The sequence below is a fragment of the Nanorana parkeri genome, unplaced genomic scaffold (genome assembly GCF_000935625.1).
Source record: "Nanorana parkeri isolate BGI_ZX_2015 unplaced genomic scaffold, ASM93562v1 scaffold514, whole genome shotgun sequence".
Classification (NCBI taxonomy): Eukaryota; Metazoa; Chordata; class Amphibia; order Anura; family Dicroglossidae; genus Nanorana; species Nanorana parkeri.
This window is the reverse complement of record NW_017306782.1, coordinates 271,210-284,256: the sequence shown is the minus strand read 5'-3', so window position 1 is coordinate 284,256 and position 13,047 is coordinate 271,210. Positions and strand designations below refer to the sequence as shown.

The 13,047-nt window shown below is 38.6% G+C and overlaps 1 protein-coding gene across 1 annotated transcript in view; it reads right to left on the bottom strand.

Annotated features, from left to right (window-relative positions):
- LOC108790936 (lipopolysaccharide-responsive and beige-like anchor protein) overlaps positions 1–13,047 on the bottom strand; it is a 493,639-nt gene that overhangs the window by 218,402 nt on the left and 262,190 nt on the right. Inside the window, exons 38-39 of the mRNA XM_018561299.1 lie at positions 3,984–4,130; positions 795–931 (exon numbers count right to left, since the gene is read on the bottom strand). Coding sequence (XP_018416801.1) covers positions 795–931; positions 3,984–4,130 — 284 coding nt within the window. The remainder of the gene's footprint in view (positions 1–794; positions 932–3,983; positions 4,131–13,047) is intronic.

Here is a 13,047-nt window from a genome sequence, read left to right as displayed (position 1 = left end):
TATATATATATATATAATCTTGCACATTAAAATATGAACACAAGTTCACTTGATTCTCTATGATTCGCATTGCAACATGGACACTCTCAAGTGAGACACACACACACACACACACACTCTCTCTCGCTATGTCAATTTTGTTTCTCTCTTACTCTTAAACAGTCCAAAGACTGCTATAGTTTAGTGTACAATAGTTTTACAAATTCCTGGCAAGGTTTGTGCCTCAAAATAAGTGAACACACCGATTATATATCAGAAAATCAGGCGACTATGAGATGTTAAAAGACAAAATGTAACTGTGGGATAAATGTAGGAATGAAAGATCTCGAAATATTGAATTGTGGGGAATATTAGGCAGTGAACCGTGGATGATTATAAAGCTGATGCAGCCAGCAGAGGCCCGGGGCAGTGTCAGCTGTGCCAGCCAATATCCCCTCCGTAGACACAGGGCAGGAAGTATTAGTATAAGGACAATGCAGATTTACACGGAAACACTCACTTATGTTCGCATGTTGCTGCCCATACATATGTAAACCCTTTATATGCACAGAATTCTGGAGCTGCTTCACGTTCATATTCAGAGGCAACAGCTCAGGAACATGCTATCGGTGTAAATTTTGACACAAGGCGAATCTATTTGACAAAAAAAGTGTGTGTACACTGTAATAATACACGTATGGTATTAGCACAAGAGTTTGCCGGCCTTGCTAGAGGTTTTCAGCAGTGCTCAAAGCTTCAGAGTGATTTATTATGGGGTCCTGGCCACCGAGGCAAAAGACCAGTCCCTCTCTTACCTTTGGATCGATTTTCTTAAAGTTGGGATCATCTTCATCCACCTCAAAGTAAAGCTCAAAGGATGTGACGGACAGGGTACCCTTCATCACAATGGAGGGAGCTATTAATTGAGCAGGAGTGCTCAGGCTCACCGGACCTGCCAAGAAATAATTGTGTGAGACCCCTAGAGCAGAACTCCCATTCATTTCACAATACAGAGCCACAAAAGCAGACACTAGTGTGTAACCATGTGTGTTGCTACTACACTGAGCACAATACAGTATACCCACGTCCATAAATTGATACATCAACCTTAATATTTAATTTGCTGTTCATTAATTTGAGCATGGGCAGTGTTGTCACATACTGGCCTATTTAAGCCATATGGGTTGACTAAGGCAGGGCAGAGTGGCAACCTGATTCCTCATGGTCCATTTGTGCAAAGGGCAGCAGGCTTGGAGGTGTTGCCCACAGCAACCAATCAGCTCTCATCTATCAAATTGGAAAGTAAAACAAATAATGCAACTGGTTGTTTCGGACAGCATCAGCACCACTGTCACCTCAGCCTTCATAAATAACCAGCCATGCTGCATGTTCCCTGAGCAAGTTAAAAAATGAAAGCTGAAACCTGATTGGTTACTAGGGAGAACATGACTATTTTTCTATTTATAAGTCTGGTGTGCACTGCAGAAATCATGATGTCAGTGCATGTATTTGTCTCTGTTAAGGCATTCATGGTTCTATGTGTATGATGTTAGCTGAATACTGAGCATCACATATGCAGCCTGAGGGTTGTGGGGCTCTTTCCAACTCGTCGCATTCACATTAAAATAATGACATTACACCGGCCTCCTTTCTATGGAGGAGGCTGCATTACCCATTCTATCCAATTTACATACAGAAAGCCTCCAATATTGCAACATCCATCGATCCGCAACTGGATACTTCAGTGCCATCACTTCTGCATTGAAACAATCTCTTTATTCAGTGCCTGAGTGACATGGAAATTCTGGATTAATATAGTGCTGGGGGATGAGGAGCACGGGCCAGGTAATGATTTTGGTGAATTACTGCCAAAAAATTTCAGATGAATTGTCATTTCCATCGATTGGTAGACGGGTGAGTGTCTTTAATCTGCCATCAATCTTCATGTGTGCCATTTGGACAATGAGGAAGATGCTCTGCTGAGATTAGAGCAGCCTCTGCCCTCTATTCCCTGTGTACAGATACATTGTGTTTGCAGATGGGCAGCAGATAGCTACAAGAGCTGCCTTGATTTCCCAGCGCTCGGCCTCACAAATGAATGAAATAAGCAGCCCTGTGTTCTTTTGCACCCTGAGCATTAGCATGTAATCCAGAGGCGAAATAACATTTTTCCAATCACTCCCCGACATTCAATTACAGCAGGGAGAGGGCAGCCTGGTCCAGGAGGGGAGGGGGCAGACAATTTACACTTCATTTCCAAGCCACATCACTTTATTATTGAGGATTACCTCTTAATCCTATTGCCATTGTCAGGATTATGTAATTAAACCCCTGTCACCTCTATTACAGTATCATTGTATTCCTCTCAAGTGGAAGATAATGTCAGATCATTTTTTTGGATGCATCTCAACCCCTTCCAAATTCTCCCCAACCCTCTGTTAATCCAGTAAATTAAGTTTAAACATATTTTAAAAATATGACTTATTGCTATTATCAGATGGCGTTTCAGACTTTCAGCTAAATCCCTGTAGTTGCACTGCTCTAGAGCTCAGTGTAACCCTTCCCGGAGTATTTATTCCCCATCGGTTTTAGATGTGTTATAGAGATCAGCTCACCCTGACCCCTAAATAAATCCGTGCATATTATCATTCATATGTAAAGGTTTAACTCCTCTCATTTGTAAAGTTAGATCCCTTACAGGCCACACACCTTTTATTTCCACCAGAAGACCCTCCCTTGCAGCATTCGCGTTTAGTTTTACTAGTTATAGGCACTAGGAGTGACTATTACATACCACAACATTCTAAAATGGCTTCCCTGGTTTATTAGAAGAAGTCTGATCCTCCATATTCCTGACATGCCGATCCTCCTCCTCCCATCACATCATGTTCTCTGTTTTCTAACCTAGCAAGCTGGAATATGCTACACACGTTTAAATTCAGATATACATAAATAATCTGTATGTGTGTGTGATATATACACACACATATATATATATATATACACATCTATACACACTATGTAACGAAGCAGGGGAAAAGGTGGCATCTTTATGCTGCCACATAGAAAGGTGCCCATAATTAACGTAGATAGCACTTCAGTTAATAGATACATTAGAAATGTGGATCTCTAAACAGAGCAAATGATCAGAAAATAAAGAAGGCTTATTGGAGAAAAAAAAAAAATGACAGAGCCCTGGTACTGCTGCAGTAAAGTAATCTTTTTTTGGCTGCTCTGGACTCTGCATCCTCATAGTTATGAAATTATACCTTCAGAGAGATGCAAATTATATATATGTGTTCTTTTATGGACTTGAGTCCAGTACAAGAGCAGCAATAACTGTGTAAAAGGGAAATATGACAATTTCAGCACACACTATATTCCAGTTTAGACTTCTGAATTTCACTTTAGTGTCAAGTCTGGGGTTCATTCCTTTTGTAGATTTGAATTCAGAGTGTGTACTTCCAGAGTATTAATAATAAGCAATAACTCAAAACAGATTAAATGATTATCAATATTCTTATTGTCAGAGGCTTGGAGTGTTGCAGATGACATTACAGAATACACAGAATTCAAGGCTCTGGCAGGACTGTATTTAAAGTTGTTGCTGTCTTGGGCATTGTGAAATGAACATAGTCTACTTTAGTGGCAGTGCTCTCCACATGCTCATGACCTTCTGTTCGAAACTGCCTGAAGGTGAAAGTGGAATGTGGCATCTTGTGTAAAAAAAATAATCAGGAAAGGATGTCAGCATGTTATTAAACAGGATCAGAGAATTGGTCGGCAGCTTGTAGAGCACAATCACTGATGTCTGGCACTTGGCATACAAAGACTCTTGGAGTTCAGGACTGGTCAAGGTGAGTAGAAATCAGTGTTTAAATGTCATGTAAGATGGTTAAAAGAACAACATTTATTTCGAAATGGCTAAAAACAAAGCATATACCAGACAGAGACAAGTAGTGAATGAAGGGATTTTCTATCAATAAGATGAGGTTTCAGTTTACCTGTCATATTTTCAAGGTCCTTCTCCTCCAGTGATGACAAAGTGTCATCATCCCCTTCCAAAAGGCTATCGCTCTCTGTGTTCTGCCCTCCTAGAACTTGGCTCTTGATGGATTGTTTTCCTCTCACAAGGGCATCTTCTTCTGGATCTACAAGTATGTAACAAGTAAAGTGATACTCATCAAGTTTAAAGTCATACTAAGGGATACAACAAATCCTTTTTACAACAGGTACACAGAGAAAGTAAACAAAATGAGGTTGAACATCATGTTGGCCTTGATTGTTGTATAACAACCACGCCCTATGAGGATCTACCCAAAGGTAAATACATTGAATTAATTTATTTACTGGCCCTGGCATGGTATAGTTATAGGAAAATGTCAAATGGTTGAAAACAGGGAACCTTCTGCCCTATGCAAATTTTTTTTACACAAAAGTATTTTCTTCAAAGTGTATTTTGCTTACAATGCACAAGTGTGTATATTTTTCACGATTTTGTGAAATAAATAGATCCAGGCTTTTTTTCTTTTCTTTACAGAGCACAGAAATTGTCCGTCCGCTTTCTCAGGGTATATAAATGTCCACCATGCAGTGCACCATATAGATAGGTGTAGGTAGAAGGTACTGTTTCAATCATAAAAGCCAACACGTCAAGAAATATTTCAGTCAATTGCATATAATTGTATTTATAAATAATAAATAAATATAGTATCAGTGTGCAATATGACTTAACTATTTTGATGCTGCATCTTTTTCTGAATTATGAATATTTAAAATGCCTTAATGAGTTAACAAAATCTGTGAGGCCCTAAACATTGTGTACGTTTACAATGCTACTGAAGTACTGGCACCTTCTTCCTGTTAGTACTTTAGTTATTATTCAAAGCTGGTTCTGCATTCCAGTTGAGCCAAGTCAAGAGGAAGCCCCACCTCAGCCCTAACCCCATCATTCAACAGCCCAATGGCAAAGACTTAACTGGCTCCTGAGTTGTTGGCACTGGGCTGCTGAATGGTGGAGATTTAAAGGGGTGTGGCTTATCTGCAGGTGGGTCAGAAGTTGAGGATCTGTAAATTTCCTAAGACCATAATTCAAGTAATGCAGAAACATACGTGAAGAATAACACAGATGAGAAAACTGCTCTTCAGCAGTATTGTTTGCTTCACATGATTACTCTAAAGGAATGTCCTATAATAAAAAGGATAATTAAAAGGAATGGATAAGGGAACAGTTTTAAATAGTTTTACTTTACATATTAAATGTTGTTTAAGTAGATATTATATCCAGTAGATATTCAGAGGCAGGTCTTAAAGTGATTTTTTTTGGGGGGAATCACGACTAAAAGCTGTCATGGCTGAATCTCAGACCACTCTACCTGGCACAGCTGTGGCACTTTCAATTACAGTCAGAACCTGCTACTAAGCCCCGCCCCCACACATTCCTACTGGACCATAGCTCTAGGTTGGGTAACGTCACTAACCAGTATGAATGTGCGAGAGGTAGGAAGGGGCCAGCAAGCTACAGCACTGTTATGAATTGCTAAACGTTAACTGTAAAAACAGCCAGAGATTCAGCTGTGGCAGCAAGATTTTGGATGTTGCTGTATATGGGTATCCCCCTGACAGATCCTGTATTTAAATCAATTACGACTACTACTATTGAAATATTTGACTGCCACACATCAACACATTCTATTCATGATTTGTAATGCGGACTTGAAGATGCATATGAATTAAAGAAGTTTGCAGCATGCTGGAACATCTCTACATCTCAAGTTGTCAACATTTCCCACATTGTTATGCATAATATGACACAACTGAAGTAAAAACAGTCACTTTAAAGAAGAAAAACAAACAAAAAACACATGACTGTGCATTCAGATTGAGGTGCACAAAATCAATCTTGAAATGCATACAATTCATTACAAAATAAAACTTAATTGTTAAAGTATTACTGCTATTCATCAAATGCCACAACACCCTGCAGTTCAACAAAATATTTTCTTTTTTTTTTCACAAGTAATTCTTTTTGACCTTCAATACAGAATGTTTGGAGACCAGATCCCCCAGCAGCCAATAGCTGTTGTTGAAGGCGCTATCAGTACAATACAAAGCAGTCTGTACAAGCCTGTGTTGCAAACTTTCAGTCAAAAGGTGCTAGGAAAAAATGTCCACCCCCCTCGTGAGAACACTTGTCTTTACATAAATAAAACTCCCCAAAGCTACAAGTCTGCCATGAGAGGAGGAGGAGGAGGAGAGCCCCTAATACTGCTAGAAATGAAACACCATTCCAGTTTGTTAAGGTAGCATATGTGCAACATTTTGCAATTGTTCAACCTGAGCCGAGAAACCCCTTGTCATGGAAAATATGCAGCTTATTGATATTTGGAATGGTTTTCCTGTAATTAACTCCCCCTGGAGGATTTTAAGTTAGCAGCAGTGAAATTACCAACATTGCTCTAATACACACCACATGGGCTGGGGCCTTTCACAATTCTCAGTGGCCTAATAGCGCTCTGCTGCAGGACTTTCTTTTCTTTCTTCCAGCAATTAGAGTGCAGCTACCCTGAGCACAAATTAAAGGATAATGATTGTGTTTAGAACTGGCCGTAAAATATCTATAGTTTTAGAAACCAAGTCTAGACTTTGTAGGCTTAATCATCGTTTCAAGAAGATGTCAATGTTTCCTCTCGGAGACTGGAAGCGTCACTTTCTCACACTGCAATCTGCTTAAATACTGCAAATCCCCAGAGCAGCACAGGCCTATACCACTGACCTTACAGCAGCGTATCTGGAGTATGCAATTCTTTGTGAAGTCAGCCACACTGAACCAAAGGATAATTTAAAACTCAGGAGACAATGTAATATAGAAACCATTTTGGGACATTTAATATAATAGAAATATATACATTTAATACAAAGAACAAAACAGACAGTGATCTTTCATGTATTCTTTTCTAAAGGATTAAAATGCATTCAGCATGGAAATAGCTTTAAACATCTCACGTGTGTTATTGCTCATACTGATATATTGAAACATCATCCTCAATCTCCAATCTAGGCCTTGCACATAAGTACTTCAGCTTGTATAATAGCAATATGTAAAACAAGCCTCTGCAAAGCTTTTACCAGTTATAGTTATGTTGCAGTAAACCACAGCATCTTCCCAATCTTATACTCTGTCCCCGATACATTGAGATACTGGCCAGTGCTGCTTGACAAAATCTTCCAAACACGTGTTTTGTACTTTAGATTCCGTTCTATAGAGAATTCAAGTCCAAGATGTGGCAAAGCAAATTCTCCACAGAACTAAATAGAGTGCAGGACGCATTTTTGACAAGAGATTGGTGGCAGTGACACATCGCAGAGCCAATAGTCCATCACAGGAGTGAGCTTGGAGCGGTGGCTACTTTACAACACACACAGGGATCATGGGGAGGAAAATTAGCCACCCTCCAGAAGGAAGGACAGTGTCCGCACCAATTCAGAGTTGATTTGAGTGTCTACAGCTGAGTGATACACAAATAAGAAACATTTCTGTTAATAGTTCAGGTACTTGAATTTCGAAGGTTTGATTCTTGAGTTTAATGTCACTTTAAAGAAGAACTTCAGGCAAAACCTTTATTAACCTCTGCAGTAGGGCTACCCCGTGCCCTACAAGAGTTAACTGCTTGTTTTTAGCACGGTGCAAAAAAACACAAAAAAAGGTTATACTCACCCGAACTGTTGAGCTGGCTCCCTGCTTCTATGGTCTCTGAAGCCTCTCTCTTCCTATGCTACAGCATTGGAATGTTCATCTGTGTCCTCACATCTATCCACAGTGTATAGAATGTGATTTACAGGACGTTAGACCACTGCAACGGAGGGGGAGAGGGGCTGGAAGGGCCGGTCTAAGAGCAAGCCAGCTCAACGGTTAAGGCAAGCAACTTTTTTTTTTAGCACCTAGACAAAAACATGCAGTTAACCCCTTGTAGTGCGGGGTAGTCCCACTGCAAGGGTTAAAAAAAAAAGTTTGTCTGGAGTTCTTCAAGACTGGCAGGGAGTATTTGGTGGGAACAAAACCACCTTTTGGTGCAGCTACATTTTCAGCTGTGTATTTATGTGTAATGCTCTTCTCCAGAAGTGTGGGAAACAATTAGTGTTCAGCAAAACGGAGAACAGACACTGAAAGAAATACAAGAATCTGTTTTGTCCACAAAGTATATTTCAAAATGAATGACACCCCAACTTATTACGCCGTACTTTGTGCGTTACTATGCGCTGCAGTAAGGTGTGAACGGACGTTTATACAGAAAACAATGGTAACTGTAATTTGCATGACTCTCATGACCAATGACATTTGATATATAGCCAACTAATCAGAAAATGACATGAATGAAACAAAGAGATGCAACAGTAATATATATATACACACACACACATACACACACACACATACACAAAAAAACCCCTTACTTTTTCCTTTTTTGCATCATGCATTCTTGGCTTGGCTGTTTTCCCCCCCTTAATGTGATTCAAAGAACAAGCAGGGAAAAGATACATATCCCATTCTGTAATTCTGTACTATGCGTTTCTGTTTTCTTCTGTTTCCTCCCTGACATATTTCATTTTGACAAGTTACAGAGCATGACTATTTCAGTGAAATTGCTATAGAATCATCTACATTTTTTCAGATACTACAGGTACTATTTAACACAGCTGAATTAATTCAGGTCTACAAGCTATTGTTAAATATCAAAACAATCTCCAATCCCCTTTTTAAAAAAATTTATAGCAGATCCATGAAACAAGAAAATAATCTGAAATGTTACTACACATGACGAAACACTGGCACCGTGTTGAACTTCACTCAATTTAAATTAATTTGTTTTATCATTTTACCTATTGTCCTCATTTACTTGCAACAAGAAAGACTATAGGCAGGACTTCAGCCTCTATGTTCATTTTATGCATACTGTACTGGGGAGATGCCCCACTAATGATTCAAAGTATAACCTAACCTAAGTGTACCTAACATGAGCAATTACATATCCGTAACAAGCAGTAAACAAGTTTTTATTTTTATAATTCAAAGTTTTGTTAAAGGTTTTTAGAAATAAGAAACAATTACAGCTATTGAAGCATCAACTGGATAATAAAGGCATCATGGTTATCAAGGAATGTATTATTTTTATGTGACTAGAAAAATAGAAAAGTTTAAAACAAAAATTAATTATTTATTTTTAATCTTGCCCCTATTTAACAAAAAAGAAGGTTTAATGTCACTTTAAGCAACACTTTAAAAAAAAACAAAAAAAAACCTATGACTGGTCAAACTGGGAAAAAAAGGATTTTGTATTCCCTTTTTCATTCTCCACAGCCACAGGATCACCAGACTATGTACAGCAGCCAATCAGCTGTGTTAATAAATTACATTATAGCACTGCAAATGAGGTACTCTCTGTCCTAAAAATAAAACTGCTAAAATGTACTATTCTATCACAGGGCTTTAAAAAAACTGCTTGTTCAGTGAAAACGTATGTGTTGCTTAAGGGGCTGAGGGCATGCACTAAGCAAAGTCACTGTGTTTCTCCATTGGTGATGGCAGTGGTGCCAACATGAAAAACAAGGCCAGTTTATATACAGGATGAGACTTTATTTACATTCACCCTGTTAGTACACATTACTTGTAATAAAATAAATTAACATTTTGAAGGCACTCCATGTACTAATATGGCTGCATTCAACAGACGAGGCAATATGTACTACCAGGTGCAGACAATGCAGACATCAGTAATGTCTCATCTTGCCTCAAAGAAGGCCTGGGATCCAGATGCAGCGAGCATAGTATCCCTAAAGGAGGTAAAAGCATCAACACATCTAAAAGGAATGAAACCTTACACTAAAGTTGCCAAGTTCTGAATAAAAAATGTAATTATTTGCAGCTCATTCATAAGCTGAGCTTAGAATTTACACATTTATAGCACAATATATTTTTCCATTGCATGCCGATTACAACTTTACTGGGTCTCCTTTTTAATAGGGATAAAATTCAAAAAATAAAATAAAATAAAACAATATATGCTAGCCTACAAGACCAAATACAATTGGAACCTGATACCCATTTGTTTTAAGATGTGTGGAAGTGAAAAGATCAGAGGTCCTACAACATATAAAGCAACAACTAATAAACAGGGGGTTTGAGGTTATGAGACTTTGGACCAATTGTCAATAAGTCCGCAGAAAGTCCAAAAGAGGGCACATAGACTGAATAGTGTGTGGATGGGAACGTGATGATCCACAGTGTTGAAAGCAGCAGTGATGTTTAGTAGGATTAGGAGGGAATACTATTCCTGGGATGTCAGCCAACAGGTTACTAGTGAGTTTTGTTACAGCAGTCTCAGGAGATGATGAATTTCTATGAAATAAAACCACCCAACACCAGACATTGCTGCTGGCCATTTTAGGAGTGAATGTTTTCATAGCTTCTTTTAGAATGACACACTGCCTGTCCTTTCACAGTAATATTACAGCATTTTGCACAAGTATTCACCCCCATGGATTGTTTCACATTTTGCAGTGTTAAATCTGGAATTTAATTCGATTTGCTTGGATTTTACTATTCGATTTACTCAACATACTCTATAGGCGGAATTTGTTTTTTTTCCTTATGTTGCTTAACAGCAAAATAAACGAAAAACTACCATTCACAAGGTGCATCAGTAATTATCCACCTCTACTAAGCAAAACCACCACAGGCACAATAACAGTTAAAGTCTTTTGGGGTAAGTCTATGCCAGCTTTGTGCATCTGGACCCAAGAAATGCTGCATAGTATTCACTGAGGGAATGTTATATTGAATGCAGCCATATTAGTACATTGCACATTTCCAGTTGCTTTAATACGGTACTGTGTTTACCTTGATTTTATGTATAATTTCTGTTTATAGCATATTTATAATGTGTTTGTAGTTTTGTAAAGAAAAAAATAAATGAGCGGAAAAAAAACTCTTCGCTGCCCAGTTTATATCTGTAAGGTTGGATGGGAACCATTGGTAAACAGCAATTTTCCAGGCTTAAACCCCCATTGTAGCAGTGGATGTGTGTTTAGGGTTATTGCCCTGCTTAGAAGTGATCTGCCCAGCCTCACAGCTCCATGAATTGGTTATGTCCCATCTTGACCTAAATTTTAAATCTTTTTCCAGACACCGCACATGAACAGCATACTCACAATAGGATGCTACTGCTAACGTTGCTATACCTTACTGTGGGGATCACAGATAGTCTGCAATAAGCAGTGTTGTCTTTCTGCTATAGTGTTTTGTACTAAGGACACAAAAGTTGAATTTTGGTGCCATCAAACTAGAAAACATATTTCCACGTTTACAGTTTTTTTTCTAATATGCCTTTTGAAAAAAGTCAACGGGGGTTTTTCAGCAATGGCTCTCTCTAAACGGTAGCTTTAACCGTTAAGCATAGTAGGGCACCAATGGATAGCCACTATCACACTCAACATAATATGCGGTTAAAAAAAAAAAAATTATTATTTGACATGATGAGTGATAAAGTTTAAAAGTTTGGCTTGAAAATACTAGATTTTATTTTGCCCTAAAATCTTTAGGAAGGGCGTTAAAGGCATAGTCTACTTTTTTTTGCAAAAAGTTAATGAAAGCGCCCATATTTCCAAAAAGAAATAATGTGAATTCATTAAGTTTTGGCATTGGAGCTTAACTGTTAGCAGACTGTTCCTGCAGTCCCAAGTCTGTACCTAGGTACAGATCTTAAGTTATGGAGATGGAAGAAGTTATCAACGGACTTCAAGTGCAGTGACATCACCTCTGTGGCAGATACGGACCTTGCAGTTTTTTGGGAGTTTTTTTTATTTACAGATTCTGTGAATAGATCTGTGAATGAATGACACAACTGTGCAGGCTAGTTATAAATGTTTTCACACAAGATTCAAACAACTTTCACTCAGGATTCATACAGTTTCCACTGGAAAGTAATAAAAAACGTGTGAATCTTTGCTAAAAATTGTGTGAACATGTGTAAAAACATTTATGATTAGGACTCTTAAAGATTTTGCAGTTGATGTGTATGTCAAAGAGCGAAAAATATCCTTTTGAAACCAAATATCCTTTTGAAAAGTACAGAAAAGTAGCTGTTGATTTGCTAGAAATCCAGTGTGCTTCAAATTTTCTGCAGTGTGCATTTCTTTGCACGGAGATACCCACTAATGTAGGCAGACCCACCTTCTGGACTACAGAACTCAAACTATTTTGCATCCTTCTCCATCCCACTCCACATGCATACCTTGATTTTGTTTCCAGCAAAACAGTCATGCTGCCTTGACCCCCAAGAGCCTGCGCACAGTGTGTTAGGAAAGGACTCATTGAAGATGTAGGTCTGGGGGCCAGGAGCAAGCTGCCCTTGCACAACTTTTAGGAATCTTGTGATGAAGTCACAGGGAGAAATACAAGCTGTTTCTGGCTACAGGGCCAAAGTAATAAAACAGAATGTTCAGAAATACATCAGAGGGGAAGAAGGCGCAATGGCTGAGAGGCCACCATTATTGGGCTGTGCATAGGGCATCGGTTAGCCTAATTCCTGCCTTCCTTGTCTAATGCCATGGTAATTGAGCATTGATGAGAAGCCTTTTCTAGGCAGAGTGGCAGTTGCGTTCTTTACATTTTTAATAATGGATTCAATGTTGCTTCTGGGGGTGTTCAGAAATCTAAGATTTCTTTTTGATTTTATAACTGAATCCTGACAAGTCTTCCAGAGTTTCATCCCAGATTGGATTGCTCCTGGGTCTCATATGTAGGCTCCATTCAACTCATTATGTGACTTTAGAAGATGACTGATTGCACCCCAGAGTTTATTTAGGATTTTCCCAACAAAGGATATGAATATTTGTTAAAACAAGGTTCCACAGGTCATTTAGTATGTAACAATTTTGAAGATCTATATAGGTTTTTTTCCATCTAGACATGGTGTACTATCGAAAATAGATTAGCAACAAAAACCTGATTTAATCCATTTTAATCCCAGGAGGTAATTATATAATATGGGAAAGTCTAAAGTGGGATAT